At 41.8% G+C, this 22,483-nt stretch overlaps 1 protein-coding gene across 1 annotated transcript in view; it reads right to left on the bottom strand.

Moving 5' to 3' along the window:
• slc43a1.L (solute carrier family 43 member 1 L homeolog) overlaps positions 1-22,483 on the bottom strand; it is a gene marked incomplete at its 5' end in the record, with an annotated part of 502,690 nt that overhangs the window by 96,830 nt on the left and 383,377 nt on the right. Inside the window, 1 exon segment of the mRNA NM_001094328.2 lies at positions 18,749-18,854. Within this exon segment, the coding sequence (NP_001087797.1) occupies positions 18,749-18,854 (106 nt within the window).

The following is a 22,483-nucleotide window of genomic DNA, read 5'->3' as shown; positions in this document are numbered from 1 at the left end:
TGCGATTGGAATTAAGCATTTTTCTTTTGCCTTTTATCAGGCATTTGGACTTTGTGAACGAAATCCAGCATTTTGTCTATCGAATCATTTTCTCTATTGAATAATTTTTTAAATTTTTTTATATATATTTGCTAATTTTTCTAACTTTTCACTATTGGCTATTACTATTTATATTGTGGACTTTTTATCATCTTATATGTGATTTTACACTTGGATTTTCTAGGGTTAATTTTGTGTCCCTGATTATGTATGCAAATGTGGGGATTGACCAATCAAGTTATGTGAGGGGTGTTAAATTGTTTGCACTTGCACGTTTGCTTGACAAAGGGGTCTGACCCGAAACGTTGCACGTTTGCAGAATAAATATGCAAGGGTATAACCCTGCTGTTACTTGCCTTTGAGTGCCAGTGTTTTCTTGGATAGTCTTAATGATTTTTGCCATCCCTGGTAACTTCTGGGGAGCTGCCGTCTGAGGCAAGGTGCTCACCTTGCCTCATGGCAAAAACGCCCCTGAGGAGTTCTGTCACTTGTGGATGCTCGTGAGTAGGGTTGCCACCTTTTTTGGAAACAAATACTGGCCTTCCTATATATTTCTATTATTTTCCCTATTAATAACATTGGGATCAAGTATCATTTTTACCAGTCAGGCTGGTAAAATACTGGCCAGGTGACAACCCTACTTATGAGGAGGGACAAGTTTGTCTTTTGTGGTAGAGGTGGCTGCGTGATGGAGGGGGTTGTGAGATAAGAACTGTCATTTTTGGACATGGTGTGTGCAGGTGAAATAATAATGAGATCTGCACAATATGTTTTACAAATAAGTGAGCTTTTCCTTGACATATAAACCTCCTTTTGCTACCCATACCTATTTTTCCTATACCCCTTTATTCTGTTTCATTTACCCATTTCTCCTATTATTTCTGCTTTTTCATTTCCTTTTTTCCATTTCTTTTTTTTTGTTCTTTTTGTTTTATCTCTCATTTTTTGTTTGTTTATTTTTGATCATATATACCCAGCAAGGTCTAGTACGCATACTTTTCCAGATTGTTTTAAATTCTGTATTCATATTATTGCCCATTAATAAGATAGTTACATAGTTACATAGTTAAATCGGGTTGAAAAAAGACAAGTCCATCAAGTTCAACCCCTCCAAATGAAAATCCAGCATCCATACACACACCCCTCCATACTTTCACATAAATTCTATATACCCATACCTATACTAACTATAGAGATTAGTATCACAATAGCCTTTGATATTATATCTGTCCAAAAATCATCCAAGCCATTCCAACCTGTTTAGTTGCACGTCTTTGCACTCTCTCCAGCACATTTATATCCCTCTTAAGGACCGGAGTTCAAAACTGCACTGCATACTCCAGATGAGGCCTCACCAGGGACTTATAAAGAGGCATAATTATGTTTTTATCCCTTGAGTTAATGCCCTTTTTTATGCAAGACAGAACTTTATTTGCTTTAGTAGCCACAGAATGACACTGCCCAGAATTAGACAACTTGTTATCTACAAAAACCCCTAGATCCTTCTCATTTATGGAAACTTCCAACACACTGCCATTTAGTGTATAACTTGCTTTTATATTATTTTTGCAAAAGTGTATAAACTTGCATTTATCAACATTGAACCTCATTTTCCAGTTTACTGCCCAATTTTCCAGCTTAGAGAAATCACTCTTCAAACTGGCAGCATCCTGCATGAAACCTATAGTTCTGCACAATTTAGTATCATCTGCAAAAATAGAAACAGTAATTTCAATGCCCACCTCCAGGTCATTAATAAACAAGTTGAAAAGCAAGGGACCTAGTACAGAGCCTCGCAGTACTCCACTAACAACACTTGTCTGGGGGCGTGGCCTGCAGCTTGATGTGAGCAGTCACACTTGTTGAGAGCTCCGGTGCCCAAACTCCTGAATTACCCTGATTTACCCGACGGATCCGCATTCGACTGGTACAGTGGAGCACCCCTGGGACCAACTACCTCCCAGACACCTGATGGGCCAAAACCGAGCTCAAAAACGGGCCTCAGAGGCGGCGGCGAAGCTGGGAAAGTTTGCCAGAGACGGCAAATCTGCGCAAGATGGCGCCTCTCCCTCTCGGCCTAGTTCCCCCGGACCCAGATGACCCTGCATCGCAGTTGGAAACGGCTGAGCCTATGCTCTCGGATTTGTTGGCGGAGATCCGTTCCACGAGAGAAACCTGTGCTTCCCTGATTACCGCTACGACAGAAGAGATCAAGGTAGATCTTTCCATTATTAAACATGATATGCAGAAAATCAGGGAGCGCGCCAAGATGGCGGAGCAGCGGATTAGCACGCTGGAAGATACTTGCCTGCCATTGCCTAACACGGTGCAGCAGCTACAACAGTCTCTGAAACAGGCCCAGCTTAAAGCTGATGATATGTAGAATAGGCTCCGCCGAAATAACCTACGGTTTGTGGGTTTTCCTGAGGGAGCGGAGGGGGACAGTCCGGAAACCTTCCTGGAACTATGGCTTAAAGATACCTTTGGGACTCACAATCTCTCCACGACATTCGCCATCGAGAGGGCCCATAGGGTCCCTACTAGACGCGGGCCTCCAGGTACTCCTGCGCGACCACTAATTGCACGCCTGCTGAATGCGAGGGATCGTGACAAATTTTTGAAATTGGCTAGAGAAAAAGGCAGCATTACATATCAAGCCAGCAATGTGTCTATTTATGCGGATTTCTCAGCGGAAATACAAAAGCAGAGAGCCCAATTTGCTGAAAGCAAGAGGAGATTGAGGGCGCTCAATTTACAGTATGCCATGATGTACCCCGCACGTATGAGGATCTCCGTAGATGGAATTACCCACTTTTTCACCTCCCCACGAGACCTTAACGACTGGCTTGATCGCAACGGGTGCAGGGGTGACCCAGATCACCCGGATCCACAATAACCGACCCTGGAGGTGGTTTTCTTGTTGGAGCCCTATCCTCGTTTTGTCCATGTGTTTCCTTCACGTGGCGGCCCTGCATTCCGGATATCATTTGCGCCACTACTTTGTGTTGGGCTTCGGATCCAAGCACGGGACTGGTAGTAAGGGCCGCTAAGGCATATTTTACCCCCTTACTTGTCGTTTGGGCAGCTGGCTTATTTGATTTTCATGGGGGTGTACTATGCATGTTGAACACTTTTGCATATGTGGACATTATGTCTCTGGACTTGGAAGGAGGGCACCGTTTGGAGCTGTTCAAGCTGCTATACTTTTAGCTCGTTGTACGTTTACTGTTTTGGCCACCCCGGAGTGACCTCTCACTTAAGGTTATGGGTAACATTCTACCTACTGTTGGGGATCTGGGTAGAAAGGGAGGGTTAGGGGACAGATTATGGGTTTTTTTTGAAACAGTTTCTTTCTTTGCACAGCACATGTTCAGGGAGGTTAATGTCGACAACAATGCAGATACGCAAATTTTGTTACCAGTGAGATTAAAGCCACCATGACCTTGACCCTAGTTAGTTGAAATGTGCGGGGTATGAACCATCCCATTAAAAGACGGCTGGTTACTGACTACCTGAAGCGTAGGGGTGTGGGCATCGCTCTTTTACAGGAAACGCATTTGTCCGGTAGTAAAATACTTACTCTTAAAAAACCCTGGGTAGGCTGGCACTTCCATGCAACCTATAGTACGCACTCTTCAGGTGTGGCGACTCTGGTGGCCAAACATATCCCTTTTCAATTACTGGGAGTCCAATCAGATGCTAAGGGGAGATACATTTTTCTGCATGCTAAGGTTTATCATCAGGAGTATATCATTGCCAATGTATACATTCCACCTCCTTATGATCCTACTTGTGTCAGACAACTTATTCAATTTATGGCCCAGCACCCCCATGCACGGGTTATCGCAGCTGGGGATTTTAACTCCCTGCTTGATACTGATCTGGACAGGCTGCGAATCCGCCCACATAGTACTGTAGATACAAGCTCTAACTTAGCTGCCCTGATGAGAGGTGTGGGGCTTACTGAAGTATGGAGGCACCTTCATCCACACGATAGACAGTATTCCTGTTTTTCAGCATCACACTTGGTGCTATCCAGAATAGACTTTGCTTTTGTGAACGATACTTCTCTTGCTTGTGTGCAGAGCAGCAGCATACCTTCCTAGGGGTATAACAGATCACGCTCCCTTAGAGCTTACTCTTAGTGTGGGTGTTGTACAGCCGCAGAATAGGTGGGCACTTAACCCAGTTTGGTTAAAAATCCTTGATAATGATAAAGAGCACGAGGTAATGTTCAAGGAATTTTTCCAACTCAATGCTGACACTGAGGACCTGAATGTATTATGGGATTCTTTTAAAGCGTACGTACGAGGCCAGCTAAATAATGAGATAATAGGGTATAAGAAGCAGTCTAGACAACAACAAACCCAACTAGAGAGTGATATAGTACGTGCTGAAGCCCAACTTGCTGTCTCCCCTACCCCTTTGCAATACACCTGCTTAAAACAACTACAGGACAACTATTCGCAGCATATGTGGGAAAGGTCGCAGCATAGGCACCTGTTTACCAAAGCCAAGGTGTTGGAGCAAGGGGAGAGAGCGGGTAGAATGTTAGCACTGCTTACGAGAGAACAGACTTCCCCTCCAGTAATTACTCATATTGAAAAGACTGCTACTGAGTTGTCGTCAGACCCAGAGGAAATTAAGCGATTGATAGCTCATTACTATGCTAACTTGTACAGCTCTAAATTGCCTGATGGGTGCCTAGTTGTGGATGAGTTTTTACAATCCCTGAGATTTCCAGCCCTAACTGAGGAATTTAGGGTATTCCTAGACCAGCCATTGACGGTGATTGAGATTGTGGAGGCTATAGAGTCGTTTCCAGTGGGTAAAGCTCCTGGCGCGGACGGGTTGCCCATAGAAATTTATAAAAGACATGCTGCTACTTTGGCACCTCTCCTTCTCAAAACATATGGGTTTGCTCTCCAAAAAAAACTGCTCCCGGCATCTATGTATGAAGCCACCATCATACTCCTCCCTAAACCAGGCAAGGACTTAACAAGCCCAGACTCTTATAGGCCTATATCTCTTCTCACAGCTGGCGTTAAGATATTGGCCAAAGTCTTGGCCAGGCGTCTTGCGCAAGTTATCTCACATATGGTCACTGAGGATCAAACGGGGTTCATCCCGGGGAAAACGACAGCTCATAACGTTAGAAGGCTCATGCTTAATCTCACTATTGACCACTCTAACTCGGGCCAGAGAGCGATTGCAGCCTTAGATGTAGCAAAAGCATTTGACACGGTGGAATGGGCATATTTATGGAAAGTAATGAAGGCCTTTGGTATTGGTCCATATTTTACTTCACTTACTCAAATTCTGTACGGGGCCCCTACTGCTTCACTAAGAGTTAATTCCTCTCAGACCGACAGTTTTACACTATCCAGAGGCACCCGTCAGGGGTGCCCTCTGTCGCCCCTGCTCTTTGCCCTTGCAATTGAGCCACTGGGACTGGCAATTAGGCAGAACCCGCATATCAAAGGGCTCCTGACAGGAAAGCGGGAGGAAAAAGTTCAGATGTATGCGGATGATACTCTAGTGTACCTGGGTGACACCTTGGGTTCTCTTGAAGCACTATTAATCCTTACTAAAAAATTTGGGGAGGTCTCGGGCCTGCAAACCAACCCGGCTAAATCCTCCTTATTTTTGATTGATCCTGAGGAGGCCTATACGTTTCCTACTCCATTACCACTACAACTAGCCTCTCAATTTACGTATCTAGGTGTCAAGGTGGCCCTACCAATATCGACTTATTATGAGTACAACATTGCCCCTCTGCTACAATGGTCTCGTGATAAATTTCAGGTCTGGAAGCAACTCCCACTGGGACCGACAGGCCGTATACAACTCATTAAAATGGTAATAGCACCCAAAATATTGTATGTGTGTGGCAGGCGCCAATTAAAATATGCAAGGCCTTTTTTAACGAACTAGCCCAGACTTTTAGGCTGTTTATTTGGGGTAAATCTAGAAGTAGACTCTCCACCGCAACCCTCCATAGGCCGAAAGACTTGGGGGGAATGGCTCTACCAGACATGCAACTTTACTATCTGGCATCTCAATTGTCTCAAGTTTGGACCCTTAGATACTCAGGCAACAATGAGGCGCTGTACCAGCTATGGCAAGAAGTGTTGCAAATGGAACTTCCCCCAATACATGCTTTGGAAGCCACGGGCCTGGGGGGCCTTAGGCCCATTACCAACCCAATATTAATATCCCAGAGGTATATTCTTGCCTTAGCGAATCAAACTATTAAAGCAGACTCTTTGGGCCCACTCTCACCGCTATGGTATAACAAAAAACTTGCCCCTCTTGATACGCTAACCCCACCTAAATCCTGGTTGGAAGCTGGCATTTATGCCTTGGGGCAGGTCTGGATTGAACAGGGTATAGCTTCCTTTGCCCACCTAAAAGAGGTCTTCTCACTGCCTGATTCGCAATGGTTTACTTACTATAAAATCCGGAGAGCAGTTCAACATTCCCTCAACTTTAGATCCACTCAGTTGTCTGTGTCTCCAGTCATTGAGGTGTTCCAGCAGGAACAGCCTGGTCACAAAATAACATTGTTTTACAAAGCCCTCCTGTCGCCCATAGTTAAGAGGTCGCCCTTGAAGGTCAGAGATAGATGGGAACTGGATGTTGAGCAGATAACTGATGATCAATGGGATCAGGTGCTTCTGACCCCTCTATTAATCTCTCCCATATATAAGTACAGACTGCTTCAATTGTATTTTATTCATAGGGCTTATTATACAAGAACTCTTCTGCACAAATTGAATCCAGAGATTTCCCCTATGTGTTTGAGGTGTAATCAGGAGGAGGGGACGTTCTTACACACCTTATGGTCATGTCAGGTAATAAAACCATACTGGCTAGCGATACAAGAGAGAATTACTAAACTGTTAGGGTTTGAGGTTCCGCTGGATCCGAAATGGTACCTTATGGGGATGGATCCTCCCGTCCAGCTAACCCGCCCAGCCAAAAAAATTGTACTCAAGTTATTGTTCCAGGCCCGTAGGCTTATTGCACAACACTGGAAAGATAGGAGCCCTCCCACCTACCCTGAATGGGAAAAATCTATTCAAGAAACTCAGGCCATAGAACATTTGATTGCTAGGAAAAATGGTACAGTCAAACAACATCTTTCTGTCTGGCAACTGTGGATTCTTGAGAATGCCTAGTCTTCAGCACGTGTGTAACACCTATTTGGGCTGCATAGCACACAAATAGTTAAACTGTCCAGCTAGCAGTAGAAGCATGGGTTACACGCGACTTCACACAACAGGGTCAGGGCCTTCGCCATGTGGAAGTGTTCCCTCTATGGTGTAGTGCAACTACATCCCCCAGGCTACTGTGCATACAACAAAAGATGGGCGCCAGGAGGTTCTTGCAGTAAAACAGAAAACGGTTTATTTAACTATGCCAAAAAGGGCAAATGACCACAGGTTTCAGTACTCACGCAGGAGTTGAGGAAAACAGCATATTGAGAGTTCACACAGATCAAAGGCAGGCTCACACAGAGAGTACACAGGCAAATGCAGTACAACCTTTCCCTCCTGGAAGTTGTCAGGCAAGCAGCTTGTACCCTACAGTCCCTCTTCACTGAGGTCCCTGACTGGAGGCAACACACACAGCCTCTGGGAAGCTACTCCCTTTCTGCAAATCCTTGTTGGAGCTCAGCTGCTCTTTCTCTCTCACCTTTCTGCCTTTCTCTCCTAGAGAGACTATGACAAGTCTGCCCTAGTATATCTGTTCCTCATTCACGGGGTTTCCTGGTCCCCGACTTGGACACATGCCTTCTTCTGGGCCTATTGCACTCAGTCCCCCTGAGCACATCCAGCTAGAATCACATCCAGAGGCAAAAGAGGAAGAGGCCACTCCCTGCACACACTATATAGGAGTGAGTCAGAGCAGTGTCATCAAATCTCTTAGCCTATCACTGTAAAGGTTATTCTGTAACAGGGATTCTACCCAATAACCCAGGGAAATGGTGAAAAGATTAACTCTATAGGGCCTGTATCCCTATAGGGCCCTACACGTGTATAACATGATATGATTTCTCACTGTACTTGATCTCCTTTATGTATCTTTTTGGTTTGTATTACCAAGCTTGTGTCCTGCTAAATTGTACGTTTGTGATTCCATTGTTGTACCTGCTATTGTTGTTCAAATAAATCTTACCTGAACTAAAAAAAAAAAAAAACAACACTTGTCTAATTAGAAAATGTTCCATTTACCACCATTCTTTGTAGTATATCTTTTAGCCAATTCTCTATCCAGGTACAAATACTATGTTCCAGGCCAACATTCCTTAATTTAACTAGTAACCTTTTGTGTGACACTGTATCAAATGCTTTAGCAAGGTCTAAGTAAATCACATCCACTGCCATCCCAGAATCCAGGTCGCTGCTTACCAGGATCCTTTTTTGAATAGAGGCACCACATTAGCAATTCGCCAGTCTCTCGGCACTATGCCAGATCTCAAAATCCTGAAAAATTAAGTAAAGAGGTTTAGCAATCACAGAGCTAAACTTGCTAAGTACCCTGGGATGAACAGGGGTGCTTCGCCAATGAGGCGAGTTGAGGCTGTCGCCTCAGGCCCCACCAAGTACCAGGGGCAACAAAAATGCTGCTCCTGGTACTTTAAGAGCGAATTTCTGGGGGAGGGGGGGGCAGCAGCAACTGCTGCTGCCTCAGGTGGCGGAGAGGCCAGGATCGCCCCTGGGGATGAATACCATCTGGCCCCGGATCTTTGTTAATCTTAAAATGTTCTAATGTATTTTGAATTTCCTCAAGTGTAAACCATGCATCATTAGTTGTATTACTAGAATTGGGACTTTTAAGAAGGAAACCTTCATTAACTGGTTCCTCATTTGTTTAGACAGACGAAAAATATGAGTTCAGAATCTGCACTTTTATTTTGTTTTCATCAACCAGCTGACCCCCTCTGATATTAAATGTCCCACCCCTTCCTGCTTAATTTTTTTTTCTATTAACATGTTTCAAAAATAATTTTGGATTCTTTTTACTGCTTACTGCAATATCCTTTTCCATATACATTTTAGCTTGCCTTATAGTTTCTTTGCATGATTTATTTGCCTCCTTGTACCTTAGTAATGATTCGGCTGTCCCAGCTAACTTGAAAGCCTTTTCTTAACCACCTCAACACCAACACTTCTATTGAACCAAAAAGGTTTTGCTTTGCAACGACGTTCCTTGCTTACAAGGGGAATATACTGCATGCCTACCAACATTTGGAAAATAGATAATATATAATTATTTATTTTATAAATAAGTTTATAAAGTTTAATAATAAGAAATTACAGACTCTATTTTGCACCCTTTGTAGCTATAGCACTTGTGGCCTTTGTAAATAAATCAAAAATAAAGATAAAATAAAACCAGTGATCTGTTTCATTAAGTGATATTAATAATGACCACCAATGCAATGCAAAGCACACTATAGGGCACCCTATTAGCACCCTTTTGGTTAATGCTAGACATAACAGCCCATTCCCTCCAATCTGCTCGTTTGTCCTTTTACACTAACAGGTGATACTTCCATCAGGATGCAGACACACAAAGCATATTTCATCTTAAAAACATACTCGTTTATGAGCTGAAATTCATTTGGTGTGTCTGCACATGGAACAGACACATTGCCTGTGAGTTGTGAAAAAGGAGAGCAGCAGATAAATGCAGGTGTGGCCATTGACATAGAGATCCGCTCGGATCTCTCCCGATATATCCACATTGAAGTGGGCGATATTGGGCTGATCGGAACGGATGCCAAACGGGCGGTTGGATCACTAGACCGCATCAACGAAAAGATTCGGCCGCGATCTGACGGGATTTTCTAACCTGCCCGATCAGCATCTGGTCGACTTTCGGCCAGATATTGATCGGGAAAGCCTGTCAGGGGCTCTACACATGAGACAATAAGCTGCCGACTTGGTCTGTCGGCAGCTTTTATCAGCCCGTATATGGGAGCCTTTAGGCAGTGTTGACCAGATTTTCACATATAGTGGACTGATTAGCTGAAGTACTGCAAAAAATTTTCATCACATTTTGCTGCGTTTCACAGAGAATAAAACCAGCCATAGACTCTAATGGACCTTAAAAAATGCTGCACAGTTTTAAAATTGACCTACTGTTTGAAAAGTTGTTGCGCATACTAACTCACATTGACGTCAACCTGTTTGGTGAATTTTTTGCACATTTTTGGTGAAGCGAAAGGGGTCAGATTCCCCTATCACTACTCATAACCATCATTGGGCTCTAAAAATATCCTAAGGGTAATTTCCAGCCTGCCAATGGGATTTCTAGTAGCATATTTTTAATGGGAGTGATATAAAAACTGGGCAGAATAAAAAGGTATGAATTAACCCACACGTTTAGATGCACTTAAACCTGTGTTTCAATCATGTGTGTAATAGGAAAGAAATGTGGTACTCTTGGGGGCATATAACGGCATGGTCTTTATGCTCCTTTTTGTTCTGAGTCAAGAATTTCGAGTGAGGGCGTGGTTTGAATGCCGAGCCAGATACATGCACTTCACAGAGGCTCCGTCTCTAGATACTCTAAAACTTCTAAAAGCTGGGTCCACTAACTCATTAAAGGGACCACTCCAGCTAGCACCCAGAAACCTGCAGCAACCAAGAAAGCCAAAGAAATAACTTTCTTTGAGGGCAGCCAGCCATCTCTCCCTGCACAACAGAGCCCCAAGATGGAGGAAGCTTGCCAACAGATTGACTCACCGGGTAACTCTACTCCAACCCACACACCTCAGAGTCCACCAACGGATATACAGAAACTGATTGCAGCACTACCACAGAAAGGAGACCGTACACAATAGCTGTCGGAAATAAAGAGGCGCAAAAACATGAGACAGTTGAGCTTAAATTGGAACTCCAAACTCTGGCAACGCGCCTAAACACACTGGAGAGTTCACAAGCCACATTGACAACTGAATTGCAGGCCAAAACACGTCACATAGACCGACATACGCTACTGATAGTGGCGCTAAGACACAAGGTGGAAGACGTGGAAAACCAGAATCGTAGGTGCCATATCCGCAAGGGGAATACCGGAGGACATGGGTGATGCCAAACTGGGTCTAAAGTTAATACAACTGTTCAACGAATTACTAGAACCGGACTGGGACACGGGTATACCCCATGACAGACTACACAGAGTTGCACGGGTACTCGAGGGGAAACCAAGAGATGTCTTGTGCTGTCACCACTTTACAGCAACAGAAAAGATCCTTCGGCGAGCAAGGGAAGTCGGAGGAGTCTTACTGGAGGAGGACAAATTTGAAATGCTACCAGGATTTAGCATACTCCACAATACATCAGAGATGCCTGCTTCGTCCTATCCTGAATGCACTTCATGACAAGGATATCAGGTACAAATGGGCCTTCCCCTTTGCCCTAGTAGCCAGACAGGAAGGGGAGAACTTATACCTTAAAAGACCCACTCAAGGCCCAGGCCTTCTGTGAGCAACTAGGCCTACCAGCTATCCAGCGCCCGGAGTGGCGCAAATATATCTACAGAGTGGATTACAAGCAACCCATAGCCCACAGAAATAATAGGGTAAATTTATGGGCAGCCCATTCTTGAACTATGACATCCCTGGATAACTGAGGGGAATATGGGAAACAGATAGTGAATATGGCAGAATGGTTTTGTCGCAGAACTGTATCATATACGAATAGATGACACAAGCCTACACAGTGGAAGGTAAAAGGGGCTAATGTTACCCCACATGTGATCAATGATGCCTTCTACACCTACTGGTCAAGATCTGGAAGGGAAATAGACTAATATCAGACATGCCCATAATAAAAGGGCTGAACCATCCAGTTTTCACCAGCATACTTGTGCTAATTAAGTAACAGGTGTATAAACTCCAGCAAAAAGCAGTTAAGAATCCTGAAAGCCTACACCATGGATATAAAAACTTATAGACTTGCCAACTGGAACGCACTACTGGTTAAGTATTGTTGGATTTTTCATATGTTGCTATGTTTTTTTTTTTGTTATGCCAACAGTCACCTGGTAACTGCAAAACCACATAGCGGAAGGCAAAGGGACAAACAAGGGACAGCTGGACTTTTGCTTGTGACTGGTGGTAGATACCACATGGACTAGACAAAAAACAGGAATATAAATGAATAATGAATAGAGCCTCAGCTACAGGGCTGATACGCTTGGACTTCATTGATCCATCCTTGGTAAATAAGAAGCAGATACACAAGCTCCAGTCACGGGACAGTGGCAAATCCATTTATATACAATGCCTAATGATGTGACTCCAGACCTGTGTCAATTATAATTTTGGCTAGTTACATATTGTGGGATATCCCCTACATTACCTCTTTTTTTTTTTGTTTGTTCATATGTCAACACTTATGTTTGTAATTTTATATTGTTCATGTTTACCTCTATAAGTACAAGAATTCCCATAGGGAGGAAGCACACCAGACACTTGGCTTTGCCTTTACAATAGGAATTCTTGTATAAAAAATTGGCTTGGAAGTAGCTGGAGGAGTTGAATGCACCCTATGGAAAGAAAGTAAGTGGTGTGCCGAAGAAAATGTGTTTTGGTATACCTCTATAAGTAAGCTTCAAAGTCATGGGGCTGCTCAATAGTAAATAGGGCAAACCCCCATTTTTACAACTAAAAGACAATATCATGCACCTAGACCAATCTGGCTTTATGCTATGCTTTAAGCTAACAGCTGACAAAGAGGATGGAAGTCTAGCACTACCTAACTTCCAACTATACTACCTAGCATCCCAAATATACTATTTATATTGGTGGCATCACTCTGACCCATAAAATCCCAATATGGCACTACATACTGTATACATAGTAGGATTGCTAGAAGGCTTAAAAAATGTTAACTATCATAAACTCTCTGATGTAGGTCCCACCTACCATTATCACACCCCATAGAGCTTGGTGTCAAGGGTTGAAATATTTTAAAAAAAGAACTAGTTCTCTCTGCCACTATGGGGAAATACCAACATCCCACACTCTGCCACTATGGGGAAATACCAACATCCCATTTTCTATATTGGCCACAAAAGGGCATTAAATACTTGGGTGACCTCCTATTAAACAACACCTTTGTCTCATACCTGGAGCTCAAAGCCAAATGTGCTCCCGGGAACCTACCCCTGTTCAGGTACTTCCAAATCCGTCTTGCATTCAAGGCCCAATTTGGCACACTCTCCACTATTTTGACCACACTGGCAATCTCTCAATCGAACAGCCTGGGAAGCTGGTGTCCAAACTATACCATAACCTTCTAGCTGGTATCCCTCCTCCATTTCAAACAGTACAAAATAAATGGCAGTTACAGATACCGGAGATTACCCAGGAAGACTGGGATGAAGCCACAGAGACAATGTATTCTAGTATAATACCAGTGAAAGACAGGCTGATTCAATATAAATTCTTCCATCAACTTTATACAACTCCGGTAAAACTTAAAGCTATGGGCAAAAGAGACAATGATATATGCCCTAGGTGTAGAAATCCTGCTGCCAATTTTATACAAATGATCTGGGCCTGTCCGATAATCAGTACATACTGGTCTCAGGTAATGGCAGCCCTAGCAACCACCCTTGATTTCCCACGGGTGCTATCTCCTACGGTGTGTCTACTGGGGGTAGTAGACCAAATAGTACCTACTGTCCATGCAATAATGAGATTTAGGGCATTACTATATTATGCTAAGAAAAATATAATTATGCTTTGGGTGGCTCCCCCCCACAAGTGACTCATGGATAAACCTAGTCAATGCTGTAAAACCCTTGATCAAGCTCACACACAAAGCCAGGGGTACGACCTGCAAATTTGACAAGATATGGAGCCCATGGTGGGAGTCAGGCCCGGGCACTCAACCAAGTAATGATATGGAGAGGGAATTAGAACACTTTTGCATGAGACTTATGTATAAAACAAGGACTCTAACAGTTCTGATTCTTTTGCTTTCTGTAATGTGCTTGAAAAGTGAAAATACTGCTCTCCTCTGCGCAGGAGAATTATATTCCATCTGCATAAAAAGAAAAATAAGATATGTTAGAGAATATGACATTGTTTTTCAATAAAAATGTTTTGAAAAAGAACACTTTTGCATGAACAAAACACCTATATTATGTCAGCCTGTAAGAAAGGGATAACCAATCTGTCGCAATGAAAATAACACCAGTAATGCACAGTCGTAATATAAAGGTTTATTGTATTGTCCATGTTTATTGTTATAAAATGAATAAAGCATTACCTTTAAAAAAAAAAAAAAAAAAGACAATGTCATGGGTAGGACTATGACAACATAGACGTTCATGTTCAGGTATGGTAATACCCTTGTGAAAATAGCAAAACATATGTAAGCATCATCTCAACCCCACTCTACACCTTATCCTCCCTAGCCGTCTGTCAGGAGCACCCGATGGTGCTCCTCTCCTCTTCGGTGCCGCATCCAAGATGGTGGCATCCGTAGCAGCCACGTGGACAGCGGCGCCAGTGCGGTGACGCCGGTGCGCAGATGCAAGACATCATCATGTCCCATCTGGCGCTAAAATTCAAAATAAAAGGAACCCCAAGGTCAAGGGTTAAATTCCCCGATAATAGGATTTGTTTGTTGCATCCCTTCGATTCCATGCTGCGAGCCTATTGAACTATTGCCTGTATCCTGACTACATTTATTCTTGATCTCTTTGGTACCGCAAACTTGAACTTTATCCAGAAGCTTCCTCCTTGGTCTGGACTTCTCCGCTAGGAGCCGATAGGCCCCTGACACCAACCCAGTGAGCTACCCAATGGCAAGCAAATTCCCATGTTGAGTACTGATTATGCACGTTTTCAACCACCAGAGGGTTGAGGCGTCAGATATTTTACTTCTTGGCCTTTAACAAGGATTAGTTAACCTAAACCTAACTCCTAAGGCCTTAACCACCCCCCTTTTTTCCCTCTCTTTTTCTCTTCTCTCTCTCTTTTTATTACCCTCTCTTTCATAGAAAATGCCTCAAGCTGCAAGTTCCAAATGCAACTCCACCCAGCTGTGTGTTGTGAGTCTCAATGTCAACGGATCGTATTCTGTTGTTGGGCGAGCTTAGTCACAAAGCTTCAGTCGCTTTTATCCAAGAGACCATTTCAAGGAGGGAAACGCTCCTAGATGGAACAACATGTACTATCCAGAAATATACACTAGCAAATACCAGAACACTAAAGTCAAAGGAGAAGCGATATTGTTCGCACATGACTGTGGTTTTCTGATATCGGATAAAAAGGCAGACCCATTAGGCAGATTTATTTTTGTTAAAGGCTCCATTTGCAGGGAAAAAGTATACGTTTTCCAATCTGTATCTCCCTAACACAGACCAATCTACACACCTGTCAACAATCACTAATATACTTACCACATTTACAGAGGGGGACTTTGCTACTAGGAGGAGACTTTAACTGCCCTGCAGACCCCTCTATAGATACCAGCACAGGGAAAACCAGTGTACTAGGTAGACAGCTTACAAAGCTGTCAAAATTGGCCTCCAAATGATACATATATGGTGTATTCAACATCCTACTACGAAGGATTATACCTTTTATTCACATAGACACAATGCATATACCAGAATAGATTACCTTCTATTGTCACACAATAGCTTAATAGAAGTGAGCTCCACCAAGATACACAACCGCACATGGTTAGACCATGCACTTATCACATAACATCTACAATCACCAATGACCACTCCCTACACTAATAACTGGAGGCTCAATGAAGCCTTACTTTAAGAAGACCAAATAGTAAATGAATTAAAAAAACACATACAATTATACTTTAAAGAAAATTCTACTACAGATGTATCTGCCTTAACCTGTTGGGAGCCACAAACCTAATACAAGACTACTTGATCAAATCTAAAACTACAAAACAACGGCAAGATATTTCAGCCCTAGAAAATGAAATAACAAAAAAAGAAGTCAAACAGGCTTTAAAGAGCACCCCCACTGGCAAGAGCCCAGGACCAGATGGCTAACCCATAATTTATTTTAAAACATTTCAGGAGGCCCTGCTGCCACACTTCAAAAAGCATTAGATGACATTCCCAGTGAGCCTAGACCCAGTATATTTCCAGAATTGGTTAATACAAGGAAATTTACAACTCCTACACCTAATAGAAAAGGGCGAGTTTATCACTAAACAAAAATTCCAAAGTGTTAAACCCTTTACTCAGACAGACCACCTAAAATACTGAGAAATCACACTTATTACCGATCACTAGGAGGCTCAGATACCCTATCCTGGCCCCTAACAATATTTGAAAAATATTGTGCACTTAACGACCCGCCAAGACATAACATCACCATGATATACAAAAAAAAAAAACTGTTTGCACAACCCACACTTCATCCACTCAAGGAGCACAGACCTAGGGCTCTTAGAGGAGCAGATTTGCAATCTGATGTAGTCATATTCAACAATTAAGTAGTAGTGGGAAAGAAGTTGCTTGGAGAAATATTGTCTCCCATCATCAGCTACTAGAAGGGCAGTCCAGCTTGGCGGGCAGGTCTATGCAAAGCCATTGCAAATCTAACTGCAATATTTTTTAGCAAATATACACAAAATTGTCTGTGTGGAGAGCAGGGGATGTATGCCAGTAAATACTGAGATACATAGAGGTCGCTTATATGGGAATAAAATCTATTAACTACACACTACCCACCAATTTTTGCAAGACACAGTCCTTTGTGGTGTTTAAGGTAAAAAAAATTGCTTCTCCAAATCAAAATTTAGTCACATAGTTTTCCTTCAGCAATGCACTATCCTTGCCCAGGCCTAGGATGTGTAACTGCATCCGCCACTCCCTTCAGCCATGCATTTTCTCACCAATAACAGCGAGCACAAAGGAAATCTCCCGAGTTTTTCTGCTCTGGTGGACTCAGAGGGGGCCTTGGTAGTTACTTTACTGTTTTCTATGTGATGAAAATTACAACACATCTTGTTTTCATTGTAGCTAAATTAGTTAGCAGTACAGCGTTTTGGCTCTGATACACAGACATTTGTTCATGCATTCCACCACACCAAATTCTATTCTATAGTGATAGTACCCACAGCACTGCACTGAACCACAGCAGGGAACTTCAACATGCTTCACAATGCCCACCCCTATTGAATCGAGACAGCACATGGCACAGAGGCCTACAGCAATACAGGTAAGACACTACACAGTGTACAATATGTGCCTCTCACCTGCATTTGGCATTTTAGCACAGTGCCATGCAGGGCCAGAACAAGGGGTAGGCAGAAGAGGCAGCTGTCTAGGGCGCAACCATTAGAGGGCGCTGGGCAGCTACCTCTTCTGCCTACCCCTAGACCAGACTAACCTGCCATTATGGGTGCGTGTCGTCACTGCGCAGCATGTGCGCTTACATGGAACATCACCATGGAGGAAGGCCCCTGGTGCCATGAGTATAGGCACAATAGAAAAGAATGGGTGTTTCACATTAATGTTTAGTATGTTATAGTATGGCCAATTCTAAGCAACTTTTAAATTAGCCTTAATTTTTTTTTTTTTTTTTTTTTATAGTTTTTGAATTTTTTTTTTCTTTCCAGTTTTTAGATAGGGACCACTGGCCCCATCTAAAATACAAATGTTTTATAAAGCTAGACATACTACCAAATGCAAGCTGTCTCTTTAAAGAAGACAGGTTAAGTACTTGGGAGAGCCATGTTTTTTGGAACTCCCAAGTATTTGAGACACTTTTATTTCTTAAAAACACACTAAGATGATAATCCTCACTGAAAATGTACCACTGTTTTCTTTCCTCCTCCCTGTGCTCCCCTAGTATGGCACCTGTACAATACAAACATTTCAGAAGATGTTATGTACTGCACATGCACAAAACATGCCTGATTGCTCCAGAACACTGGAGTTGCTTGCGTATCAATACAGTCAGTGCACCAGAGAGAATGGATAGTTCAGGATATGTCAGCACTTACTATAACCTAGACAGCATGTGGCTGAAAGCAGGAGGGGATGGATGAGAAACAAGATCACTCCTAACTATTTTGCAGAAGTGATTGGGTATGTCTATTGGTTATTGGGATGTATTCACAAAGCAGGGGCAGGTATACAGAGTTGCATATATTTCCCCTCTGAGGCAAACCAGAGATGGCTTCAGATAGGTTTTTATTTTCTTTACTCAATCACTAAATCAGTAAGGCAGGTCTCACATAAACAAAAGGTTTAACTCGATCAACTTTTTTATGGTCCTTTTTCAACCTTACTCATGTTACCATGTTAATATTACAACAACACAATACATATTACAAATTAAGTATTTAAAATCAGACATTTTCACACATAGTGAATAAGAAAACAAAATTAATAATAAAATAATAATATGGTAATTGTTAGCTTATCTGTGTTCGTATCAAAATATGCATAGTATATGAGTTTTAAAAGATTCTGTCTTTTCAGTCAGCCAAACATTACCATTGAAGCAAGGACTCAGACGTCTTTTTGAGTTTAATTGCTAAATACATAAAAATTTCATGTATGGTAATTTTTTGCCAGATATTGCATTTCAGTCAGTCTGATTTGTTATAGTTTAACATTGACTAATTATTAATATCTTTTTCTTAACAAGCTGTATTCTTTCTATTTGTCTAATTTATAATTATATTCTTACCCCTCATTGCCCTCTTTCATCTTCCAGTCCATGACAAATCCAATGAAAGGGCACGTGAAAAGGCATAGTAGTTGTAAAACCCCAAATACAGAGGAATATAGTCCCACTATAAGAGAAAGAGAGTATCATTATTACAAACATTTGTGCAACTTTTAAAATAAGGGATCTGAATTATACTAATTAGGCCAAAGTCCATACTGACAGCCAGATGTTAGCATTCTATGAAGAGGGAGTCATACTCCCTCAATAACAGTATCTGCTTCTCGGGAAGCCCCTAAGCCTTAATAAAGAGTCACTGATAAAAAAAAATTCCAGATTCTACTTATATAATAGTATACAGTGCTTAAGGTAAATATAAGAGAACTGCTACTTTACAGAAGAATTAAGTGGTGACAATGGAAACAAAAAATATTACTATATAGTGCTGATTTTTTGCCATAAAAGTACCATGCTTACTACGCTCCTCTACTGACCTGCTACTCAACTCTTCTCTCATTACCTCCTCACATGCTTGCATTCAAGACTTTGCAAGGGCTGCACCCCTCCTCTGGAACGCTCTCCCACGGTCTGTCCGACTTTCTCCCAACCTTTCTGCTTTCAAGAAATCTCTGAAAACGCACTTCTTTCGAGAAGCCTACCCTCACTCTGCTTAACTACCAAACGCAACACCACATACAGTACCACATTTCTCACCCACTTAATTCGATCTTGCCCACTCCCACACCTTGTGTATTACTCCCTTCCCTTTAGACTGTATGCCTATGCATAGGGCCTTCCTCACCTTCTCGTACCTGATTGATTGTGATGTATGTAACTCCATATGTTCTATGTATATAATTCAAGTGATTTAGTTGTATAATCACATTTACTCTACAGTGCTATGCAATATGTTGGCGCTATATAAATACATGTTAATAATAATAATAAAATGTATCATGATGACTGGCTTTATACAATAGATCTGTAGTTCCAAATAGATTCCTACATAAAATTATTTTCTCCCAAGTTGGTTGAAGAAGTCCTCCTCTAGAATCCTCATATCAATCACAGTTGAAAATCAAGGAAATGAATAAAAAGATGAAGACAAAGAAAGCAAAATGTAGTATGTTTAAATTTCCAAATTAGAAAAGTGATTCTACCATCATACTCAAAAGTCAGGGAAGATAGTGATACTACTTTGTTTGCCATAAAAATAAAGTGCACAATATGTGAAAACTAACCGTTAATGTCCACAAAGTGCCAATAGTGTAAGTGCATTTACTAATCTAGTAAAGTGCAGAAAGTGCAAGTTCAACACCTTAAAGGAGTTGTTCTCACCTCTAAGTTACCAACCCATTTTGCATGGAGGGCATGGCTACCAACTCTACTTGAGGAGTTGCACTTGATCCGAGCTCTGATCTCCGTACTCCCAAATCACCCTGGTTTACCTGTTAGACCTGTAAACAGCTGATAAAGTGGAGCATTCCTCGGACCACCGCAGAGACAACTTATGGTGCAACACTGGGCACAAAAAAGAGCATTGGAGGCAGCAGCAAAACTGGAGAAATATGCCCTGGAAGGCTGCGGCCTCCAAAATGGTGCCTCTCCATTGTGACTCTGCCCCCCCCCCCCGCCTGGCAGCTGTTGAGCAGAGAGCAATGTGGCTCTACTGCAAAATGAGGGTCCAGCATCCAGTCAGGAGGCGGTGCAATATTGCACAAGAGGGGAGGGTGCAGCCATTTGATGTATGTCCTATGCAGTGCAGACTATCTAGGAAGAATGCATGCAGCCTGCCTCAGCCAAGTCACCTCACCAGCAGCAGGAGCAACCTGACCATCCTCAGCACAACACACCTGCACTTCACTCATTGATGCAAAGCGTTTTTACAAGTACAGGTTGTTATTGATGTTCATTTAAATTGTGCATGTTCTTTCATGCATTTAACCCTTTTTTTGGTCTCAAAAATTTATAAACATTTCAATGGGTGTTTGCCCTGTTTGTCCATGTTTTCCTGGATTTTACACCTCCATTGTCTCCTTGTGTTCCCAAAAATGGCTGGTGGTTGTTCTCTGTGAATGTTATACAGTAAGTGAACTTAAGAGGTCTAAAATATTTGCCATAGTTCTGTCTGTAAATAGTTCATTGCAATTAGTCTGTTCAATTCATGTATAACTTTCAGTTGTTCATGTAACTTGCAGAGAGACCTTGCCCATGCCCCCATAGTGTAATATTAAATGGGTGATTAACTTTTAAGTATGTAATAGAAGCGTGAATTCTAAGCAACTTTTCAATTAATTTTCATTTTTTCTTTTAAGTAGTTTATTATTTGCCTTTCTCTTAATCATTCCTGCTTTCAAATGGGGGTCACTGACCCCATCTACTTTTTAATGTATTACTTATCTTTCTATTTAGTCCCTCTCCTATTCATATTCGAGTATTTTATTCAAATCAATGCATGACTTCTGTGCTTATATCCTTAAAGAACTTTTTTAGAAACATTTGCCTGTACGCTATATTTTTTTCTCTGTTCCTATGCACCAGCAGAATTATTCATATCTATTATGTGTGTCTGTAGTGTAGGTGGAACAGGACCATTATCCATACATATTATAGTCAGAAATATTGTCACTATGCCTGTTGCAGGGGTCACCATCATTTTTTGTACCAAATTTTTCCACATTAAACTTGCAGTGTAAATGTAAGCCATCAAATAAACATGCACAAGGTGGATTCTGGGGTCTTTATGTGCCATGTATTTCGATAAACCTATACATATTGGACATAAAACTGTTCAGAGGACCCTAGGCTTTCATATTTGGAGTGATTTATCTTGATACCTAATGGTATGCGGGAAAAAACATGATTCAGGGTGGAAGTTTTGCGGTGATTTTTGGAAATATCTCCAAAATTACCAAATTTAGAAAAGGTTTGCGGCTTGGTGCTTTGGAGTAGAAAGACATGCATAACCAATTTGGATTCAGGGGAATGTGTACTTTTCAAAAATGTATGGGTTTCTGGGGTGAACGTACTTTTTTCTACCTTTGCCCACCCCAAAATGATGTAAATGTGTTGATGAGCTCAGCAACGCAAAAAGACCGGTACGTCCACGGAAGACAACAGTGGTAGATAAAACGCTAGATTGGACTTTGCTAAAAAACATCTAAAAAAGCCAGCACAGTTCTGGAAAAACATTCTTTGGACAGATGAAACCAAGATCAACCTCTACCAGAATGATGGCAAGGAAAAAGTATGGAGAAGGTGTGGAACAGCTCATGATCCAATGCATACCACATAATCTATAAAATATGGCAGAGGCAGTGTGATGGCTTGGGTGTGCATGGCTGCCAGTGGCACTGGGACATTAGTGTTTATCAATGTGAGAGCTTGAATCAATGACAATCCTCCCCTGCAGACCAAGTTGGCTTTCATGTCAGTCCTGCAACATCACAAATATGTGTCTTCTGTTTTGTCATTTAATCCAGCCCCCAGAGCCACCCCATCCTCATTTCCTTCTTTGCAAGACCCTGTGAGGATGGTTTAGTCTTCACAAGAAGTATAGACCTGTATGCAAAAAAGCCAAACACACAGCTTTTTTTTCTCATGTTTTGATGCTAAAATCTACAATTAGTACAAATATTGGTGTATGTATGTATGTATGTGTATATATATATATATATATATATATATATATATATATATATATATATATATATATATATATATATATTATATATATATATATATTTTATGTGAGTG

Source organism: Xenopus laevis, chromosome 7L (genome assembly GCF_017654675.1).
Source record: "Xenopus laevis strain J_2021 chromosome 7L, Xenopus_laevis_v10.1, whole genome shotgun sequence".
NCBI classification, from domain to species: domain Eukaryota; kingdom Metazoa; phylum Chordata; class Amphibia; order Anura; family Pipidae; genus Xenopus; species Xenopus laevis.
This window is presented reverse-complemented; position numbering and strand designations above follow the sequence as displayed.